Below are 23,019 nucleotides of genomic sequence, written 5' to 3'. Positions count from 1 at the left end.
ATTATCCCAGTTACCCTCTTCTATACCTTTTTTTTTTTTTTTTTTTTTTTTTTTTTAAAGAGATGTTGAAGGAAAGAAGATACAAATAGGTAAGTGAGGTGGAAGTGAAGATGATATGGCTTAATGCAATAAAAAATACCCCTGATAGTTTTAATAGCCCTGATAGAGCAAAAAAATACCCCAAGCTGATAGTTTGCTGCAACTTGATAAAAATCATGAACTACAACTGGTTTTGCTTTTTATGCTCTTCCCCAAGACAGTTGCTTCTGAGTGGAAGCACATGTATTTCTTCCTTGCTTTGGTAGCCTTAGTCTTTGTGGTAATACAAGTTGGACTTGCTGTTCATCTCTTTCAGTGCTCCCAGCTGGAGGCTTGTGCTCCCTGTTCTCTGTAACATGCCATAGTTCAAACAGTTGGGTTTGATGTAATTTAATTATCTATTAATTAGCTATTTAATTCGATGAAAAAAAAGAAACTGAACCCTATATTTCTCCCCTATTACATGTTAAATCATGTTCATAAGCAACAGTTTAAGAGTTTAGTAATAGCCAATGTTAGACAGTTTCCTTCTGCAATTCGATGTTCAGATAAGCTTTAATTTATTATAATTTTTGCAAATACATCTCCTGAGTGTTCTATTTCCTTAGCTGTTTCGTTCCTTCGCTGTTTTATTAGTGAGGTTGGTTTTGTCTTCATTATGTCAAAAAGCTCTTAAAGGAAACATGGAAAAAGAACAAAGCATTCCAGGAAGGCGAAACCAATTACTTTTAATTAATTTGGCTGATAGAGGATGGTCCTACCCAGTTGTTATGTAAGGGCAAGATATTAGAAGGGAATTTGAACCTAGAAGTAGATCTTAAGTGAATACAGAAGGAACTGGTGGAGTCACCACCATGAAAATAACACGTGAAGGTAGAAGAAGATTTTAATAGTGACTGTCTTTTTGTTACCCTTTGTCATGTAATCTTCTATTTTGCAGGTTCTGGGGGGAAATGCAGGGGGGCCTAGAGGAAAGGTAGTGCTGATTTTGCACTCTGGAAATGGAATAGCATTAGTTTGCTTGCCACCACAAATCTGTAGGATGTTATGACCTCTTGCATTGTACTTCTACACATCTTGCTTCAGCAAGACTTCTGTTACCTACCTATGCAGCTGATTAAATGCTTTAGTTTTGCTTTTTATCTTGAAGGTTCTTTATTGAGCTATCTACAGACCAAAGTTGTGTGCTATTTTTCTCTTTTGGAAAACTTTTCCTGGAGAAGGTGCCCTTTGTTCTGTTCTGCTTGTTCCTATGAACTCTTAAAGCAACATTAAAATGTTCTAAAATACATACAGAAATACACATTGTTGAAATTTATATTTATGTTTATATTTATGTTTATGTTTATATTTTTTAAAAGATTCAGCTTGTTTTTGTCTACTATCCTGTTATATAACTGTTCATTAGGACTGACTTTTTCTCTGTAACTTCAAAGGCTGCACAAATAATTTTTAATCTAGCACAGTGGCCAGTATATATATAATTTGTGTGTGTGTGTGTGTGTGTGTATATATATGTATATATAAAACCTTACGTCAAAGGCGGAGTTTTATTGGGTGATTTTTTTTAAGGTGTCCCAAGACCTCTCCTGTTGAGAATTGAAGGCTTGTCCTCCAAATATTGGGCGTTACTATCCAGCATGTGGGAACACAGCTGCTTTGAGGAGAGAGTGTTTTATACCAAGAGGCCCTGCAAGTTCATATTGGTCTTCTGTGCTGTGTTCTGCTGTCTGATAATCCTTTTCACTCTGAGATGCTGAAAAGTCTTCCAGCTTTCATAAAAATACAGGAACTCTGCATCCATCACTAGAAGAGCTCTCTTTGCTAGGATTGCTGACCATGTGCTCCCAAGACATCAGGTTCAGGCGCGATGCGTCGTGCTGGAGATGATGTGCAGGCTGTAGGAGTCACGCGCAGGATGGAACTCAGTTGGGACTGATGATTACTGTACTTGTGCTATTGTACTTGGAATAATTTGTCTGTAAGCAGATGTAGTTATATATGCAAATTTAAGAAAACTTTAAAAAAAAAGATGCTCAAAGTCCCTTTTCACACTGTAGTGTTGCAATGTTTTTGGATTGTCTTAAATTCATTGCATTTGGTAATGCCGTTAAGGAAGCGAAGTTTCTCTCACCCCTTTGCGTATATCCTCCCTTAAATTTTGCTTCAATTGCCTATGAACCAAACTGGGAGGAGGGCAGTGACACTATAGGTCTCAGCTCTGTTTCCCCCAGACTGAATAAATGCAGATGTCTCTGCCTCAGAAATCAAAGCCACTGTGGTTTGGCCTTAGACCTTTCTCTTCTCCAAGAAATGCTGCTCCTTTGAGATTGAGAACTTCCTCCTTTTGGCAACTATGAGAAGTGGATACTAGGAGGAAGTCTGGATATATAGGACTAAAGCCATAAGGGTTAGAATTCAGCTTTTGTATTTTGTATTTGCCTTTTGAAAGGTGGAATTGAGGCTTTTTGTGTTTCTCGAAGGAAATCATGATTAAATCTAATCTCTTAATCTTTTTTTATTCATTGTACAGACGTCCACACTGAAGCAGTACAAGCAGCGCTGGCCAAGTACAAAGAGAGGAAAATGCCCATGCCTTCGAAAAGACGATCTGTTCTCGTGCACTCTTCAGTAGAAACGTACACCCCTCCAGGTACCTACTGAGTTAACATACGTATATGTTGCCAGGTGAATGTAATAATAGCAAAATGCAAAAAACAAATGCTTTATTCTGCTCCTTTGGAAGTATGTTGCAGTAAACTTCTTCCGTATTCATGCCTGTAATTTCTCATATCCAAGTGTTGATTGCATTTGTTCTTTGATGTGTCTTTCCTGGAGAATTTTAGTCTCTCATCTAGAGATACTACAGATGCCAAGGCCCACACAAAATCTCTCACAGTTAGGGAGAGCAGTTGCCCTTTATGCATTAAGTGTCTTCTCATACGTATCATCTCCCTCGAAAAGACGTAATCCTGGCAAGCATGTCAGAGCTGTAAATAGCTTATTTCATGTTGCATAAGATCCTTTCCTTTGAGATGAAGAAAACGCTGAAGTATTAAGTTGCTGCATTAGCTTGCAAAGCATTCATCAGACAGAACTGTGAGCAATTCAAAGCACTCAAGCAGTCATATGCTATAATTGCTTAGTTTGTTTAGCTCAGAAAGGGTTTTTAAAAAAACTTTTTTCAGAAAAAAAAAATCATCTTCCTGTTGTCTCACAATGAATACTCTAGAGGCTGAGAAAAATGTTTCTCCAGATACATGTTGTGCTAGCAAGCCAAATATTTTGGGGCCCCTATCTTGCATACAAAGAAAAGGAATTTCCTTTAAGCCCTGAAGTTTTAAATGCTGTGCTCTTAGTATGGTCCCCCTTAATGTGGCCCTGGAGTAGGTGCACACTGACCTCTAGTGCCCTTCGTCATCAGTTTTCTTTCTTATCCCCATCAATAAGAAAAGCTCTGCTGTGCTGCTCTCTCAAATTCCAGAGCTGTATTTTTTCTCTCTTCTTCATAGGAACTATACTTTTTTTTTTTTTTACTAGTTGTATTCTTTTGTATAATACTTTGTGTGTGTGTGTGTGTGTGTGTGGTTTTGTTTGTTTTCATTAGTTAAAAATAAACAGTATCTTCTCTAGTCTTGAATCTGGTCATCTTCACCTTGATACGTTTTTCCCTTTCGTAGTTTATACGTAAGCTTATTCTTCTAGTATTCATTTACTCAGAGGCTTGTGACAGCAACTCTTTCAGCAGAGTGGTTATCAAAGCATGCTGCATCATGGCATGCATCTTGCATACATGTTTTTGTATATGAAAGTTGTAAAGAACTGCTTAATTTGAAATCATTGAGAAAATGAAACTCTAGTGCCCATCTTTATGTTGAGGCATCAGGAGATAAGTCCTAGAGCCTCTGTTTATGGTTCTTCAAGCAATTCATCTTCAAAGGAGAAAAAGTCTTGGCGTTTTGAGAGCTCTCCACAACTTTTAGATGGCTTTTCTGTGTCTGCTTACAGGGAAGCTGCCTGTGCAGCTCAGGTCATATCTAATACATTCCAGCAGGCTTTGTTGTGAAGTATGCTTACAGGGCTTAGATAAGATAAGCTCCTGCGAAGTACCCTGCTGAGGAATGCACTTGAATTTATTGGTGTCAGGAAAGTGGATTTTTCAGTCTACAGGAAAAAAATTACTGTTAATGAAGAGTGGCTAGAGTGTCTTCTAACGTGCCTTTCCACGTGTTTAGCACTAATGCTAAATACAGGATACAGAAATATGCTAGTGATGTATGAGGAAAAAGATTAAGTTCCATAGGAACTGCCGTGTTGGATTTGAGTGAAGGTTATTAGTTATGGGTCTTGGGATTTTCCTTTCATTCTCCATGTAAGAGAATGGGTCACTGCATGGGCATTTTATCACTGAAAGATACAGCCATTCAAAAATAGTCAGTGGATTTACTTCAGCTGAGTTTATCTACAAGGACAGTCATTTCATGGCTAAGACTGTTTTCCTTGATTTGCAAAGCAAGCTCAGCAAGAAAAATCTTGCATTGCAAAGAGCCTGAGTCACTCCTGAAGCTGCAAGTTTTGCTGTTGAGCACTAGCAACAGGTCATTGCACTAGCAAGGAGATGCACAAGACTGGCTGGATATGGAGGTGGGCTCCCTCCAAACCAAAACAAACAACAGATTGTGATAACTGGTAAAGCTTTTGGGAAAGATAGTCATGTATAGTAAGTCTTGTATTGTGGTAGTGCATAAAACTTTGTAGTAGTGCATAAAAGCTCTCCTGATCTCTGCACGGAGTCCACACACTTTCTGCAACCAAATTCCAGACAAGTGTACTTCCTATCTTGAAGTAGTCTTTGAGAGAGCAATAACCCTAAATTCACGATAGCTTTCATCAGGAGCGCCCCATGCCTTTGTTCCTTGGGGTTCCTTCAAGACCATTATATCAGCTGCTTTAGCACTCTGCATGCTCTGTTAAAGTTACTGGCAATGTATAGACTTGAACTGTTAAATTCTACCTCAAAAGTTCTTGTATTGGCAGAAATTAATGCAATTAAAACCAGGCTTTCTTCATATTTAAAAGCTGAAATTGTGCTAGAAACATTTACTTGGCTACTCAGGAAGGAAGCATCTGATTCCAGTCACGATGTAAGGTTCAAAACCAACTCCCTTGATAGGTGGTCATGAAACAGCTCTTCTCAATCACCCTTCCAAAAATATTCTTGTGCTTTTGTTTTCATGTCGGTCTTTCCCGGACTGATTCCATGTGCAGAGAACTTCAGCTTAGCCTCGACGTTAGGTCCAAAGGGTGGTGGTTTCTGTGGCTATCTTGGGTGAGCTCCCAGCCAGGAAGAGTTGCAAGCCAAGTACATAGCATTCTGCACAGCACAGCACGGCATGGCGTGGAGCGGAGTGGCCTTTAACTCCGTGCCTCTCAGAGGGCTCCTTTGCTGCCTTGAGCTTGCTGCTGTTCCCCTTCTAATTGTGTTTCATTGCTGAGCATTTCTGTCACCAGGTGCATCGTGTTTAATTTTACATTTTCATTTATAGCCTTAAGTTTAGAAGCATGAAGTTGTTTTTGACTTATATAAAAGATGTGCAAACTAGTCAATTTTATAGAGTTCTCCTTAAATTTGTTATTGTTTATTACTTAAAGGAACACTTTCAGAGTAAGTAGGCTTTAAGAAACTCTTTTTTCTTATATTTTTACTCTGAAGTGGTAATAAATCACTAACGTATTTTTGCTTAGCCTGAGAGCTTGTAATCCTGTCTTGTTAGATTTTCCGGGAATTGTTTATTTTTACCTCCTACCCCCCAAAAAGGAGAAGGCTGCAAGCCCTAAGGAGTTGGTTTGGCCCCTCTCCAGTAGAGGGAGGCAGCAGCCAAAAAGTACAACCAGAGGAGTAGAGCAGAAATGCCTAAGGCTCAGCCCCAGGAATGATGAGCTACCACAACGGTATCTTCCCAAAGATCAATTCTTTGTGTGTGTTCATTCAAAACTTGTCATGTTTGCCACGAGGTGGTCAAGCACTGAGAGATTTGCAATTCTAACTTGGAAAAAGCCATTCCATCCAACTGGATTTCTTAGGAAGTGCATTTGGAAAAAACTCCAGAATATATCTTCATTATTGTGCTTTTCCAACAACTCCTGTGGTCTTCTGCTTGCAGCATAATTGTGCTGGCTGTTACATGTGAATTTGAACTGCTTTTTACAAACTAATTTTCAGTATGTGGGAAGTACTTTGTTTTAGGAGCTATTCACAGACTGAGTCAATGAGAAGTTTATCAATATGTTGGGGGAGAGTTTGTCAATATATAGGATGTGCATTTTTTTCTCAGCTTTCCTCTAATTCACCTAGAAGGGAGGGGAGAAAGTATGATGAGGTTCTAATTCTTCAAGTACAGCAGTTTCTTTAGGAAGAGCCTGAATGCTCACCTGTAGGGGACATTCACTGCTGTGACAAGCATCAGTTTCACATTATGATAATTTTGACAGAAATTGAACCAAAAAAAGACAAGATTTTTCTTTAATAAAAGTTTCTGATGTTCACTCATAATCAATAGAGCTGTGTTTTCTTGAACTTTAAAAAGACCTTTTTTAATTGCTATCAAGCAGGTGAGAAATGTGGAAGGAGCACACATGGGAAGTGTCAGGCAAGTTCTGAATAGCTGGGAAATAACTAAAACAGGAGTCCTTCATCAGGTTGTAACAGCAACAAACACACATCCACAGTAAAAAGATGTTTTACACTATCATACTCATTAGTATTGATTTGTGTGGTTATAATACAAACTTTTTAATCCTTAAATTATTTTGGGTTAATGAAAGTACTCTTATTGAACTTTTTATTACTGTGTTTTTTTAACATCTGTAAAATAATAGAATTTATTCAGGGAGGATGAATCCCAATTCACCTCTTCAAAACGGAACTATCCTTTCAATGCAGTCTGTATGCTGTGGCCACTTGCAGTGGTTAATGACTGCTCAGTTGCTTAGGCAGTAGCTTTTTCAGGTCTTCCGCCTTTCCAAATACAGGATGTAAATGACACTTCTTTGAGGGGGTACTAGATATAATGTATAGAAGTTGTTAAAAAAAAAAAAAAAAAAAGGCAATGAGCAGAATTAGTGCATGTGAATAGACCATTTGCTTGATACATGCATCTCGTGTTTAGCACATGAGAACGCTCCGTGAAGAACATGGAAAATCTTCATGTTCCCGTGTGTTGGGTCATTCGCACATTACATGCCTGTCATCATTATTTTAATCACAGACACATCGTCCGCATCGGAAGATGAGGGCTCCTTACGTCGGCAAGGGCGGATCACCTCCACTCCGTTCCAGAGCCATTCCAACGTAGAGCCCTGGCTTAACCGGGTCATTCAGGGCTCCTCCACCTCATCCTCTGCATCCTCCACCTCATCTCATCCAGGAGGGAAACCCGCCGCTGCTTCCAATACTGCTACTGCCACCGCTGCTGCCACTGTGCTTGCAGATCTCATGGCACACACCCAGCTAGGTCAGTAAAGAACTACCTGTGTCATTAAAACAAATTCAAAGTTTTTTAATAAAAGAATGCAAGGATAAACACAAAAGTCAGGTATGAGTACTGCACTGCACCTCATGGTTTCCGTAAATAGCCTTACAATGTCCAGTCTACAGACCAGGTATGTATGATGTACATGTATATAATTTAAACAAAACTAGTTATTAATGAGTTCTTAACACTCCTTCTCTTGATAAAATAATAGATTTATGAAGAAACTATTTAAAGTGAAAATTTTAGTAAATTAAAGAACAGCGTTTGCAAGGGGTCATATTTTTGATGCATGCTTTCTGATCTGCATGCGTTTGCCCCAGCGAACTTCAGGTTGAGAGTTCAAAAGCAACGCAAGTGGTAAACGTCTAAACAACTAAAAAGACATCTAGAATCTTCGGGAAAGTTATGAAATCAGAAGTAGTGACAATGTTAGATTTCAAATTGAAATATATATTTTTTTTCCTGCTTTAATTAAAGTCATCAAAAATAGTGCTTTATGGAACCAAAGTAAAAAAGTTAATATTGGTAAGCCAAAAGGCAAGTGGAAATTTTGCCTCATTCTCTATAATATTATGAGTGTCCAGGGCTTCAGGTTACTTTATTTCCTTTGTTTCCAAAATGCAAAGCACTGGTTTTGTGCTCTTAGGAGATTTGGTAGGGAGGGAGAAAAGACTGCTTTTCCAGTGTAGAAATGATTTTTACAGCGCTTTTTCTATGCTCTAGTGAAGATAGCTAGTGAGAGGTGCGTTTTTTTCCCTCTGTATGTTCCTCACTTTGGATGTTGGGGAGTCTCTGAGAGGGGCCATCTATGCTTTTGCTGCTTGTATTTGTCCCCTTCTCTGTTTCGATTGGGCATGTCTTTACTTTGGAAATTAAATGTGGCAAGAAATTTAGATTTCTAAGCTTTTGTAGAAGGCAAAACGTGTGTTTTACTTCTTTGTCTAGCTTGCTGGACACTCTTGCCTTAGAAAGCTGCTGCATACTGGAATGTTGTTGTTTTGTTTGTTTGTTCTCTTCCTTTATTACCAAAGTTATGGGTGACATTTGCCAGTTTTTCATGTGGTTCATCAGGGATGAATAAGCTAATTGGATTTTTATCTTAAGTTAAATTTTGAAGTAATTTGTTAATGAGAATTTTTTTTTCTGTCTGTCTGCAAATAAGCCATTTCATTACCTGTAAATGTATCTCTAATTTTTTACCTTCTCATTTCCAAACTTATTTATTAATAATTTAGAAATTTGAGATCCTGCTGCCTGGTCATAGTACCACTGCAAAGCATCCAGCATGCCAGATACACTGGGAAAATATTGGACACCCTGCTAACTTGAGAATATCTTAAAGTAGGAATCACAGAAATCTGGGTTCTTTGTACTTACTGGGTAGAAATAGGATGGAATATTCCTACAGTTTGCCTTAGGCTTTGAGGGCAGTCAGGTTTTCACGATGGATTCAAAGAGATTGTTAACTCTTTAAACTTAACAAATAAACTTGGAAGGATTACCATTGCTGTATGTATCATGATGAAATTTTTAATATACTCATTAAAAACTTAGAAAATAACACAATGTACAATATGTAACCCAGCATCCTGTTACATAAATATCTCCACCTATAAAAATATACATCAGGTTTACCTATCCAGACAGGCTATATACTCATGAAAATCATATGCAGAATCGGTGCCTTGTTATTCTGAGCTCTGAAAGTTCAGAGCTTAAAAAACTGAGTGACCGCATGTAACAGAGTTGTTTGTGGTTTCATGTGTGGGGAATAATGTATGGCTGCAGTATGTATCAGGAAGGAAGTTCAGGAATCGTAAAGCATAATGCATAAAGCACAGATCTCAAAAAGTATTTAGAAAGGTAAAATATTTAGTGCCTTTGACCAAAAAAAGAGAAATGTCTCTCTGCCAAAGAAGTCTTCCTCATCTCTGCAATACCTGTCCCATTCTGTAGGCTTTCACCTTCATTCCTAGCACTTGTGTGTGTCCTATAACACTTAGGTTTTAATAATTTTCATGTTAAAGCAGTGCATCAGCATGTTTGTGGACTTGCTCATAAAAATATGAAAACTTATTCAGTATTTATATTTTAACTCCTTTTTTATTATTGGTGTGTATCAAAATACTGGGCAGAATAAAGGACTGATTGGATTTGTCCCTAGGGCATAATACAAGTTTAGGTAATTTTTCACTTTATTTGTTGACATAAGCAATATAAAGGACATCCTACATATTTTCAGTGCTATGTCATATTAAAATATTCTATTTTATTTGTGTGCATTGAATAACCTTTTTTTCATAACTTTGATTTGTCAGAGAATTTAAATTTAGCAGCTTGTTCCCTGAGGTTAGTCTTCTCCAGTTTGCATTTATAATTAGATCATACTAAATAGCAGCCTGAGCAATGGACTGCAGGGCTAGGAGTGCAAAGTTACAGCGTAATTAAACATGTATCTTGTGCAGAGTGATATCTTTGTCTTTCATCAGTAAAAGCAAGGGCAACATCTAACATATCTTTTTTTCTTTTAGTGTAACATGTTTCTTGGAGGGAGACAGGGTAGCAATTTGTCCGGGTTTTTGCAAGGTCACAGTCTCTGCCATATAGCATTTCCCAAATTGCTACTTGTAGCTTGCCTAGTGAAGTAGATGCTGATGATAATTGACCCACAATCTATTCATAGAAAGACTTAAAAGATTATAAAGATATAATTCCTTTTCCGAAGAGGAAGTGGGGATGAGATGGAAGTGGATGCTTTGAGCTGCAGTGATTCTCTGAACAGCCCGACTGCAGTTTGTAGGAGTGAAGCCTGCAAGAAGCAGGATTTCAATGAGTTAATTGAAGAGGAAACACAGGAATGAAGTAGTGGCTACTGTGTTGGACCCTATTGTGTTCCTGCTGGCTTTGTTTGCTCTTTATTGTTTTACTGTTGTTCCAATACAATTTAATAAACTTATTTTGAAGGTCTGTTTTGGTTAAGTAGTTTCCTGGAGATAAAACAATCAGACACAGCAGTCTGTAGGTCTAAACCATCTTCCTGCTGAGGTTCTGAATGTGACATTTCTATCGTGTGTGAATCTTCAGTCGCTAAGAGTCCTCATTAGAGATCACTTTCTCTCTCATATCAAGCACTTTCTGCATTGTCTTCTCTACTTTTTCTTGGCTACTGCTCTCCTTTGCAAATTTCTCTGTCACTTCTAATCAGTAATGGAAAGGCATTTCGGTCTAAATCTGGTTAATCCCTCTTCCTCAAGTCATATGTCTACTCGGGCACTGCTTCTGATATCTCACCACTTCTGTGCTTTGTCTCAGCACCCATAGAGGGCACAGACCTGTTTTGTGGAAGAATGGAATGTATGTGTGGAATTCACATACATTCACATGAATGTATGTGAATGAAGTACCTGAATAATTAAGCTAGTGTGGTTTTATCTGAACACAACCAATCCTGAAAATTGAGATTATTTTACATATTTGTATAGAAAGAACATTGATTTCTCACCACAGAATTCCTTGGACAAACTGTTATATGTTGTATGTAGCATAGAGTAGTTGTAGACAGAGAATTTGCCCATAAAGACCCCTGCCATTTGTTTCCTATGATTTAGGCACATTCATTTGCCAGGAGACCTGGCTCTGACATCCTTGGAAGATAACTTGAGCACTGTGCATCAGCACTTCCATATATTGCTGTTTTATACACTATTTTATGGCTGTTTTCCATAATAGGATTTGGGCTTGTTCTTTTGAGCCTGTTAGTATGTCTAATTGTCTTGTGTGTTGTTTTTTTCTTTGTTTGTTGTTTTCTTGATCTTTTCCTAGCCTCTCCTCTCCCCCTCCCCTTTTTTTTATTTTCTGAGTACCTAACGGATGCTGGACTTTTTTTTATCAGATTTAGGGTAGCAATTTCTGGTAGGGTAGGCAAAATTTTGGGAGTCGCTATTTCTATTACAAGTTGTGAGACCAGACATTCCTTCTATATTTCTACTCTTTACTTAGGGTGAACTTCCTGGTGTTCTTTAGAAAGTGAAGATGAGAGCCATTACTACAGTTCCTTCAGCTCTTTGAATCACTTCAAAAGTGGGAATAACTTGTTCTGGAAGGCCATGGCAGTTCCTTTCAAGATACAATGCAATATCTCTTACCCCTCCGTACAAACCTCTCTGAGAGATCAAAAAAGAAAGAAGTGAGGAAACAAAGAGAATGCTCTAAGAAGCAACTTGGATATATTGAATCTTAAGATGACTTAAGAGCTGCTCTGTTTCTTATGTTTCTACAGAAAACCACTCTGCACCTCCTGACGTAACCACGGGCCTGGTGGAACACTTGCATCATGAGCGTCCCCAAGTAGCTTCAGTCCGGGGAGTTCCCAGAGGCTACAACAGCAGCATTTTGGAAACTGCTGATGGTGATTATGTTGCAAACTTCTCACCTTGCAATCTTGTTTTCCGAATAAGTCAGTATGTTGCAGAGGTGTGGCGACAGTTATGTACTATGTACATCCTACCTCTGAAGCACTAGAGATACAAGTTACTCTTGTCTTGAACAGCTCTTCCGCTTGTAGGCTGTGCTGAATTCAGTGAGATGTTTTCAGCATTGTGGATGCATATGTATTTTACTGTATGTCTGTTAACATATGGTAAATAATAAGGCTTTTCTGTTTGCCAGGTGTCCCGGTGAATAGCAGAGTGTCCTCTAAGATCCAGCAGCTTCTAAATACCTTGAAAAGACCAAAACGCCCACCCTTGAAAGAGTTTTTTGTTGATGATTTTGAAGAACTGCTAGAAGGTGAGTAACAAAGAGTTTTCATGCTTTATTAAAGCTATCCAAGCAAGTACTGACATTTTTAGCAAATTTTCTTTCCTTTTTCAATTCCCAGTGGAAAACAAATCATGATAGGGTGGTTGTCGCTGGACAGAGAGCACATACACTGTCATAAGTGAAGCATAATCTTCCTTCTTGCTCCTACCATAGACAAGTATGTGGTTAACTCTGCATCTTGAGGAGACACTGTTGATTCACGTTCAACTTCTTGTTGACAAGTGCCTCCACATCCTTTTTAGCTGGTCCAAATGAAAAAGGTTTCTTTCTAGTGACTGGAACTAACTGTGATAATATCATTTGTGTGCATGTTAGTATTGGCTTTCGAGAATGCAAAAAATTCCATGCTTTTGGGGGTTCAAGAAATGCATGGAGTGCACTGTGCAATACATCTCAGCTGGGCACTGCGTGAAAAGATAGAGGTTGAGTATACTGTGCAGGTGTTGCTCAGCTAAAAAAGTTATTTCATTTTCATTTTGCCAGCATGCATCTAAGCAGAAAGAATAGCATTTTTACCAGCTATATCAACTGCGTATTAAAAAGTTGTCCTCTTTAAAACCAGCTGCATCAGTTGATCTTGCAGGATGTTTGTCCTGTTCTCGTGGTCTTACAAATAAAAAATAATCCCGTGGCTACAGTTTTGAGCAGCTGCTCGTAGAATTCATGTATTGTTTGTCTGATGCTTTCCAATCTGAAAATCATTACAATTCTAGTTTTTCCCTAAAAACCTCCCAGGCAAATTTTCGTGACAGTTTATGTATATCACTGTGGAGAAATAGAGGGAACATCTCTTAGAACTTTTATTTATTAAGTTATTGGGTGTTAGCTATATCCAGCTATGAATCCATTATGCTAACCAAGATCAAGACATTTCAGCTTCAGTTATAACAGCAGTTTACTCAAAGATCAAAGTCTTACACAAACTCAGCAATGTTGCATGGTTGTGAGAAATGATCCACTGATCAAACAAAATGTCCCATTAGCTGTGGCATTTCAAACCTAGATAATCCCTCCAGGGAGCATTTCATCTGGGTTGTTCTATATGGACATTTTGTGTGCTTTTTATGTTTTTATATATTATTATGGTGTGTTGTTCGTCATCAGCCAGTTGGAAATTTGATGCAGCACTAGAAGATCCTGTTCTCACTGAAGCCATTCCATCTGGTAATGTTTCTTCACTTGGTGAAGGCTTTGATTTAAATACACATGCAAAACTAATAGCAGAACACCTATTTTCCAAGGCCATTTATTCTCAAAGAGTGAATGCAGGTTTCAAATCCTGTTCCTCTGTCCAAGTCCATGGAGTAATGAGATATTAAAACTTCACAATGATGTATTTATGGTGTTGTGTTGTTTGTTTGTTTTAATGAAGCCCAGATTAGCATAGCATAGATAATCATATAGCAGAAGAGACGTAACAATTGCTGTGAGGAAGAGGAAGATGAGTGATTTATAGAAGAGTCCATTAAGTGTAATCTGTGCCTTTGGTTAACATTAGTATTTGTGTCATTTCACTGTTCTCTCATTTTAGTGCAACAGCCTGATCCGAATCAACCAAAGCCCGAGGGAAATCAAATGAATGTCCTTAAAGGTGAACCCCTAGGGGTGGTAACCAACTGGCCCCCTTCTCTGCTGGCTGCCCTGCAGCGCTGGGGAACTACCCAGCCGAAAGCTCCGTGTCTGACTGCACTGGACACCACTGGCAAAGCTATTTATACGCTCACCTATGGTAGGTGTTGATGGTATAGGTAAAAAAGAACTGGCTGGTCATTATGGAATGAACAATTTGTTGTACCTGGAATGGACTGACTGTGCCAGTGATGAACACTTTGAGATTGCTGTTTGGATGCAGATTAGGAATTCATTGATTAATGAAAAAAATGTATATATGACATCAATTCTTTACACATCTTTAAAAAATGATATTCTTTTGCTTAAAAGAACCTGCAGAGAAGAGCTAAAGAGAGTCTTGTGTGAAATAGTAGGAAGGAGTAGATGACTAATAATGCGCTCCTGATTTGCAGAGCAGATGCCTAATTTTAGCATGCAGACATATTCTTGCATATCTTTATAGAGATGACTTGTAATTCAGAACATATTAAGGATGTTATGGTGGAATGCAAAACTCCTTTGCATCAGTGAACTAGGAAGTATTATAATAATTGTGGGGATTTTTTAGAAAAGAATTCAGTACCCCAAGGCAGCTCATTAGTATGTTACTTGTATTTCACTGGAATATTAACATTTCATGTTTGAATTAGTACATGTGATGAATGCTTATGGGAATTGTTAATTGAATGGGTGTATTAGTTTTGCTCCTTTGCAACTCTGGAGCTTTGAGGGGTATTTGTTTTGATATCTCTGGGTCCTGAATAACCTTTTTGTCTGTAACTATTATACATCAAAAGAAATACATTGAATGAGGAAGTTTAGGAGGTAACTACCGAGCACTGAACTGACATTTCACAGAGCCAGGTTTTACAGCATGTATTCCTACTCTTTTTTTCTGAAATTTAATTTTTTTTTTGTATTAATTTTTAAAAGGAATTTGACCAGGTTTGGGTTTTTTTTTCTTTTTTAATCCCTAGGCAGCTTCTCTCTCTAAGAGCCCTAAGTAAGAAGTTAAGTGAATTTGGGAAATCCAATTAGGTTCTGTCAAGCAGACTTGCCACGTGGGTGCACGTGCACCGATACCTTAGAAGAATTTAGTTGGTTTGTGCAATTGCCTTTGCAAAAGCAATCTTGTTTTTGTCCTGATGCTTTTACTCAGTTGCTTGCTTATTCTCTTCTAAAATCAATATGTCATGCACATTGGGTATTCAGATTTGCTGATTAAATGCTGCAGTTTCAGTTACTGCTTTTTCATTTACATATTTGTTCTTTCTTTAGGCAAGTTATGGAGTCGAAGCTTGAAGTTGGCATATACCCTGCTAAACAAACTGACTGCTAAGAATGAACCACTGCTCAAGCCTGGGGACCGGGTATGTTTTTGGTTTGAGCTACGTCAGAATAAACAGAAATTAACATTTAGATCCAAAATAAATTATATTTTTGACTTTCAGGTCTAGTGGTTGTTTCATTTCTGTAGTACTTAACAATGTACTGGATTTTGCCATGTGTGAAAGACAGAGCTATTGCCTCATCGAAACAGCTTTCACATGCATAATTTAGTTGTAAAAGCAAGATGCTTCACCTTACTATTTGCAACTCTGTGTACAGAAAATTTTGAAATCCAATAGCGAGTCCTTTTTAAATTGCTAATTTAGCCTTTTATCTGCACGTTAGCAGTTTGGAGACAACAGGCACAATTTGTAGCACTAACAAGTCTACTAAAGCCCTTGTTCTTATTGCTAGCAGTGAAAAGAATAGACGAACTGGTGTTTTCCATATCCCACGCACAGCATTTTATGTGGTTATCTGAACAATATTTGACAGCTATGAAAATATTTTTATAAGGTGACTTTCTATGTTTATATAATAGCATGTGTTTTATCCTTCAGCTCAGCCCCGAAGTGTAGTATTTCTACTAGAAAGATTGGAAAGACCATCAATAGTAGTTTTCATTAGCTATCTGTTTTTTATATACCAACTGCAGACAGCAATAGGCACTAGAGACAAGACAGCTGAGATGGTCTGTATGGATAGTCAGTGAGGTGCAGCTTTAGCTGAAGGAAATCGTATAAGACTATGATTTGCAATATTCTGTTATCACATTATTTAGTATTTCTGTTGTTAGTTTAGCTATGAACCTAAACAGTGTTATGAATGCATTTTTTTAATTTGTGTTTTAAACTGGAGAAAGAAACGTACAAAAACTTCTATTATTTATTTATGTGCTGCTGCAGGTGGCTCTTGTATTTCCTAATAGTGACCCGGTGATGTTCATGGTGGCATTCTATGGATGTCTCCTAGCAGAACTTATTCCTGTCCCAATAGAAGTTCCTCTAACAAGAAAGGTAGGTGGATGTGTCCAGCAGAGGCAAGAGCTACCTCAGATGCTGGAAATACATATAGGTACTCCCAGATCCATTGAAGTTGCTAGGAAAGATGTGAGATCAGAACTAAAAAGCTGCAAATGCTCAGGACCCAGAATCAGCATCAAATTGGGTCAGTGTTTTGCCAGAATTTATAAGCTTTCCTGGAGCGTTGCAGAGGGATGCATAGCTTTGATTTTGCAACTACAGTGGTAGCCAGATTTATTGCCATGTCTAAAGTGGTGGACCGTAAGCAAAACTTAAATATTTTTAGTGTAGATTTCAATGCTTTATCTTGTGTAAATACCTTATTGGCTAGGATAAATTTTTTTATCTCTGTATACATTGGCTAATGTTGTATAAACATGATGAAGTTACAGTAAACTTACTAGGGCTTGATTATTTGCAAGCTTGCCATAATATTATGGTTTCTCTGTAGGATGCTGGCAGCCAACAGATTGGTTTTCTTTTGGGCAGCTGTGGAGTAACATTAGCTTTAACCACTGATGCTTGTCAAAAAGGCCTTCCTAAAGCTCAGACTGGAGAGGTAGTTACATTCAAAGGTATGTTTTTAAACTGTTCCTATTTCTGTCTAGGATAAATGATGTTATATATAGAAATTGTGTCCTGCTATTAAGTCACCTTTATGACTTTGCACACTTAGATTTTACAAGAAAAACTGACATTATTGCCAAATGAGTATGTCTTAACCGAGCTCATTACATTTTCCCAGCAGCAGTATGATGCTGGAGCTTTTGCTTTCCCCTTTGTTGCTATTCCAGAATACTTGAAAAAAAGCCCTGGTTTTGGAAGTGCAGTGACAGTAATTTTTTGTTTTTCTTTGAAGGTTGGCCACGTCTCGTTTGGTTTGTAATTGATGGGAAGCATCTGGCTAAGCCGACTAAAGACTGGCATCCACAAGTCCGGGATGCCAGTGCTGATATTGCTTATATCGAAGTGAGTCACCATAATGTGCCTAACCCCCAGCTACGGTGCTGTGGTCTGTGTCACAGCATGTGTTCTTTCTTTAATCTCCTTATGCTACAGAAGAGACGGCTGCAACATTTTTCACTGTGGGACAAGAATATTTCCCTAGAACTTGCCCTGAAATTTGTCATATAAGTGGTTTTCTTGAGCCAAGCTAAAGTTTAGGGATATTTGGTGTTTGAGATTCTTGGGTCAATTAAACATGGGAAAGAGAGAAATGGCAGATTTCATAAGATGTTAAGGTATACTCTGAACATTATTTATTTTGGGGGACTAGCTCTTTGGTTCTTTTTTAAAAGTAGGTGTCATTTTGTAATACAAAAATCCTTTCAGTTCACTACTGTAAAATGTCCATGTTTGTTGTCAAATTAATGTGGGTGTCGACTTTGTCTCTGCAGTACAAGACAAGTAAAGAGGGCAGCACGGTGGGCATTACTGTATCTCATGCCTCCATGCTGGCACACTGTCATGCATTGACTCAGGCCTGTGGCTATTCAGAAGGTAAGTTGCTAGGCACAACTTTCAAGTAATATTCAGGCAAAAAATTTTCCAAAATGATTTTCCAAAAAAATTGCAAAATCATATTTACCGCCTTGCTATGCAATGATAGCTCTATCTGTAGAAGGAAAAGATTAAGGTATTTGTTTCTAATAACATGACATGTGAAGGACAGCAAGAAACCGTTTGTGAAATGACAATATATATTATTAATTCTTGTATCTAAAATATCTAAAATTCTTACCGATTGTTTTTGAGAGAGTAGATTTTTGTTCTTTATAATCTGTTAGATGGTAACAGCAATACTGATTTCCATCTTCCTGAAAGCAGCTTCTAAGACTCTTGCCTTTCTACTAAGAATGTGTTTTTCCTGCCAGGTCTATTCTCCCGAATACTTTCTGGACTGGAGGAGGCTAAACAGCTAAACTTGCGAAAAAATGCAAAGTACAGCTACTAACCATCCATATTTCAGCTCCTCACAGAGGAGACTGAATTTTCTTGTGTTCTGTATAGACCATACTTAGTATAAAGATGTACTATCTAATTTGTTCCTAGTCTCTTGTAGCTTCAACATTTTTTCCCTCAGTTGACTCTATATTCAGAAGGAAAGGAGTCTCCTTTTTGATTAATCAGGGCAAATAGAAGAATATCTCCACAACAGTCATGGCCTCCATTAGGTCTTGAAGCAAGTGATAGGTGTACTCGGTGTTGGTGGTTTCCTTGGTGAACAGCCAAGAGTTTGACCTGGCACTGAACACGTCCTTGGGTTCATCTGCGCTGCCCTTCATCAAAAACGTCTTCCTTTCAAAATCTGCTTGATGCCTGGAAGAACTTCATGGTTCAAGACACACAGTGGGGTAGTCAGCTATTCCCTCTTGGGACGTACGGAGTCACATCTAAAGGCCTATAGCACAATAAGTAATGCGTATACTGCAATAAGGAATGTAAGACACTTTGAGCTTAAGCAGCCTATGGTTATAGACAGCATAGCTTGGCAATGTAACTTTGATTTCTTAATAGTCTTACAAGTATCGTAGCTACTTTAACAGGCATTGTGGGTTATTGAGTGTTCTAGTTAACTGCATCTTAATTTTTTTTCTCTGTTTTCAGCTGAAACGCTAACAAATGTCCTGGATTTCAAAAGAGATGCTGGTCTTTGGCATGGAGTACTAACAGTGAGTATTTGAATTTAAATAAATAAACAAAGCTGTTTGCAGAGAAAGGTGTCTCGTTTGGGGAGGTGGAGCATTGATTTCAGATTGAGGTCATAAAATGTATCAGTCACCAACTATTTGTATATTTCAGCATAATATACTGGTTTTGGTAAAGACTACACAGGTATAGCTTAAGATTTTATTGATTGCATACACATAATTTTCCCTAGCAGCTAATGTTACAGCTGTGATTTTTTTTTTTTTTTTAAGATACAGGTCCATTTTTTTATTCTTTGAGACACTTCCAAGTTTATTTTTGATTATTTTTCCCACAGAGCGTTATGAACAGAATGCATGTCATCAGCATTCCCTATGCATTAATGAAGGTTAATCCACTTTCATGGATACAGAAAGTCTGCTCGTACAAAGGTAACCTTAATATTCTTTATTAACCTATCACTTCCTGGATAAAATAGGAGGCAAAATTAAATTAATGGAAAATCTACTTGTGTAAAATATATGCTAAGATATAAGCCACTGCTCTTATCCAGCTGCCTTGCGCTTCTCTTATCCAGCTGCATAGGGTGATGCCTCAGCTTTCAGCAGATATTCTCTTTAAGTGTTAGATGTATTGATTTGCTCGTTGATGATAAGTCAAAAACAGAATCAGTCTTTGTGTTGGCTCCTTTGATAGACTGTTAAGGATAAGTGTGTTTTCATCTCAGTATTGGAATTTATAGCTTTATAAATGCTAAAATCAAGTCTATCAAGAGACACTGAGTATTCATGTGTTAAAACGGTGAGACACATAGCATGTATATTCTACTTTTGTGATTTGTTTCATACATTTAAATGAACACATGAACCTATTTATATAATTACTTTTTTCTGCATGCATACACAATATAACTGTTGTCTCTTTTTTTCTATTTTCAGCCCGTGTAGCAGTAGTAAAATCACGAGATATGCATTGGTCACTTTTAGCTCAGAGGGATCAAAGAGATGTCAGTCTGAGCTCTTTACGAATGTTAATAGTAGCAGATGGAGCCAATCCATGTGAGTACAGATGTATTTTCTGGGTCCATGGTAGTTCTGTCCAGGATAACAATAAAGATTGAAACTTGAACTGGTCGTGCTAAGGTTATTTCTTGTAAGCAGTGCTTCAGACCTAGTGCTTAGAAAGCCGTTTGTTCTACAGTAGAATACTGTCTGTGTACTGTTAATATTTGCTGGCTTTTCATTGCTGTTTGCATTTCTTAACTGTGTGTAGTCGTGTAAATGCATTTTTCATTACATATTTTCATTAGTGCTGTGCTGTGTTACAGGAAGCGACATGAAATTATATGCAGGATATAGGATGACTAGTGAAGGTTACTGTTCCACATTATTATATGCACTATGATTATGGCCTTGTAAAACACAAAGCATAAACAATCAGGTATCCTTGTAGATTTTGCCCTGAGTGCTAAAGGAAAGGTAGAGCTCTGAATGCAAGTGAAGACTTCTTTTTCAGCAATATTTAATGATTATTTTAAGTCATTTGGTTTTGTGCTCTGCATAGAAAAACATTTCAAGACTTCTCAGATGCAGTTATCCTTAGTGACAGAATATTCACTAGAGCACTGTAGGATTTTCAATAATGTTAACTGTTGCTGAGTGCCACCAGAGAAAGAATGTAGGCAGTTATGGTTTTCATTCTGTGAATTGGCTGTTAACCAGTATTTTATTCTCAAAAGTAGTATCTACTAATAGTCTGGGATGTCCTTTAGGCATTTTGAAAGTATGTTGTTGTTTGCAAGATTGCAGTCCTATTTGTACAGCTGAACTGAGAGTAAACACAAACTTAGAAATTATAAAGATCAAATTTCCCTGCCCTTGACAATATGTTTCCAATTCCAATTGTTCCTTACAGGGTCTATATCTTCATGTGATGCGTTCCTCAATGTATTTCAGTCCAGAGGTTTGAGACCAGAAGTAATCTGTCCCTGTGCTAGTTCCTCAGAGGCTCTAACTGTCGCTATCCGCAGGTAATTCTCTCTTGCAAGAAGGAACTATAAATTTTCTTTAACACTGAACTGTATGTGCTGTTAAGATGGTAGTCAAAACAGAGTACAAAATAAAGATGCCCTAAGACTCAGAGAAAACCTGAGGTGTACAGATAGGTTCTTCAATAGAGGATGTGTGTATTGAAAAACAAAAGAATCTTTTTTTCTCCCTTAACAATTTGGTTTTTTTTTTTTTCCTTGCTATTTGCAATTTGGGAAAGTCCTTTATACATAGTGTCTTCTAACTTAAGGCTAAAGTGAAAAACCTTTTTGTAACTTGTCTGCAAAATACTGTGGGAGTTCAGGAGATTGTAAAGGATGCCCTGAAAAAAAAAAAGGAGATACTTTGGTTTTATAAAGTTGACATATGGATGAGGAATGCTGGAACTTTTTGACAACCTTTTTCATCAAAATGTGCTGTTCAGAAAAACAAGTTTCTAGAAAACTTGAAACAAAAAGGTTTGAGATACTACAGAATGCTTCCTTTGGTGGGAGAACTGACCTTTCTCACTTAGACAATGTATTTGAAGAACAGTGTTCTACAAAAATGTTTGGACTCTTTTGTTCTATTCCAGCCTGGAAGCTGGAGAGTTAGCAGAAAATAATCAATTCTGTTCAGAGATATAGAAATCTGAAGTCCTTGATATACTTTCTAATTTTTCTGGTGTTCAGAAAAGTTAGCCTTCAGATGCTTATTCTTGACATTTAGTTGAACATAATAGGTAACTTCCTAGATTTTCTAGGTGACAAGTTAGCTATTTGAGGTCTCTCTCTCTCTTCCCCTCTCTTTTTTTTTTTTTTTTTTTTTTTTTTTGACGGCATACGTTTCCTTTCCTTTCCTTTCCTTTCCTTTCCTTTCCTTTCCTTTCCTTTTCTTTCCTTTCCTTTCCTTTCCTTTCCTTTTTTTTTTTTTTTTTTTTTCCTGTTAATAGAATACATTTCCAGTCAGATCCTGGCATAATTTGCTTGCATGCCACTAAAAACATTAATTCTGTTAACCTTAATAACAGGCCAGACAGACTGACAGACTTGCATATGACTATTGCCATTGATCTGTTGATTCCTATCTGAATTGACTTTTGTTTTTCAGACCTCCAGAACTGGGTGGACCCCCTCCGGGAAAAGCAGTGTTGTCTATGAATTGTTTGAGTTTCAGTGTGATAAGAGTGGATACAGAAGAGAAGTTGTCAGTGCTAACTGTGCAGGATGTTGGTCAGATTATGCCTGGAGGTAGGAAAATGTGTCATGTACTTTTATTCATACTCCACATAATTTATCTTGACATAATACTTACACTGATCAAATAAACAAAACTGTCAAATGTTAAATACCTTTAACACAGTATGCCTTATGCTTTGACATATCACCTAAACACTAGAAGTTTAAATATTCTTTCAAATAGTTTATTAAAAGCTTGCAGTGGAATATTAACCTACAATACATATGAACCTGGCTGTAGATTTTGTATGGACAGTTGCTCTTGTCTGGTTTGTGGTGTTTACTTATTATTCCTTAATTAGCATTAGTGTTAACAGACATACAGTTATGTAATAGCAAATAAAGCAGACAAAACTTTCATGAGAGAAGAAAAAGCTTAGTAAGATATATCATGTACCTGAGATAGTTTGTCTCGCCCAGCAGTTACTTCTTTTTTTGATAGTCCTTATGTTTGTGTTCCAAGCCACAAGTGCTTGGAGCTCTGAAAGCTCTTCAGCAATATCTGCACTGGTGATCTAAGACTGCTTCTATAGTGTAGAAACATGCTTAGGCCAAGAGGACACCTCTGTTCCTCTCAGCCATCACAGTGTGAATGAGAACTATCTTTTGGTTTGAGATCATTCAGTATCTGGCACCAGTTGATTGATTTTGTGTTTGTATGTGGTATGGGGGCTACTTTTTATTGATGCTTTCTTTTATCACTTAGCCCTCCTCCATTCCAAGACCTAGCTTTACTTCCTGGCATGTA

At 37.6% G+C, this 23,019-nt stretch overlaps 1 protein-coding gene across 1 annotated transcript in view; it reads left to right on the top strand.

Annotated features, from left to right (window-relative positions):
- The window catches only part of DIP2A (disco interacting protein 2 homolog A), a 93,443-nt gene that overhangs the window by 44,104 nt on the left and 26,320 nt on the right, over positions 1-23,019 (top strand). The window contains exons 4-18 of the mRNA XM_026048539.1: positions 2,573-2,692; positions 7,308-7,553; positions 11,854-11,982; positions 12,243-12,362; positions 13,927-14,124; positions 15,285-15,376; positions 16,241-16,351; positions 16,809-16,932; positions 17,217-17,326; positions 17,755-17,857; positions 18,965-19,029; positions 19,344-19,437; positions 19,945-20,064; positions 20,921-21,035; positions 22,144-22,283. Coding sequence (XP_025904324.1) covers positions 2,573-2,692; positions 7,308-7,553; positions 11,854-11,982; positions 12,243-12,362; positions 13,927-14,124; positions 15,285-15,376; positions 16,241-16,351; positions 16,809-16,932; positions 17,217-17,326; positions 17,755-17,857; positions 18,965-19,029; positions 19,344-19,437; positions 19,945-20,064; positions 20,921-21,035; positions 22,144-22,283 — 1,887 coding nt within the window. The remainder of the gene's footprint in view (positions 1-2,572; positions 2,693-7,307; positions 7,554-11,853; positions 11,983-12,242; positions 12,363-13,926; positions 14,125-15,284; positions 15,377-16,240; positions 16,352-16,808; positions 16,933-17,216; positions 17,327-17,754; positions 17,858-18,964; positions 19,030-19,343; positions 19,438-19,944; positions 20,065-20,920; positions 21,036-22,143; positions 22,284-23,019) is intronic.

Source organism: Nothoprocta perdicaria, unplaced genomic scaffold (assembly GCF_003342845.1).
Source record: "Nothoprocta perdicaria isolate Ctin4 unplaced genomic scaffold, notPer1 scaffold_11, whole genome shotgun sequence".
Taxonomy (NCBI): Eukaryota; Metazoa; Chordata; class Aves; order Tinamiformes; family Tinamidae; genus Nothoprocta; species Nothoprocta perdicaria.
Note: the sequence above shows the minus strand (reverse complement) of the source record. Positions and strands in the feature narration are given on the sequence as shown.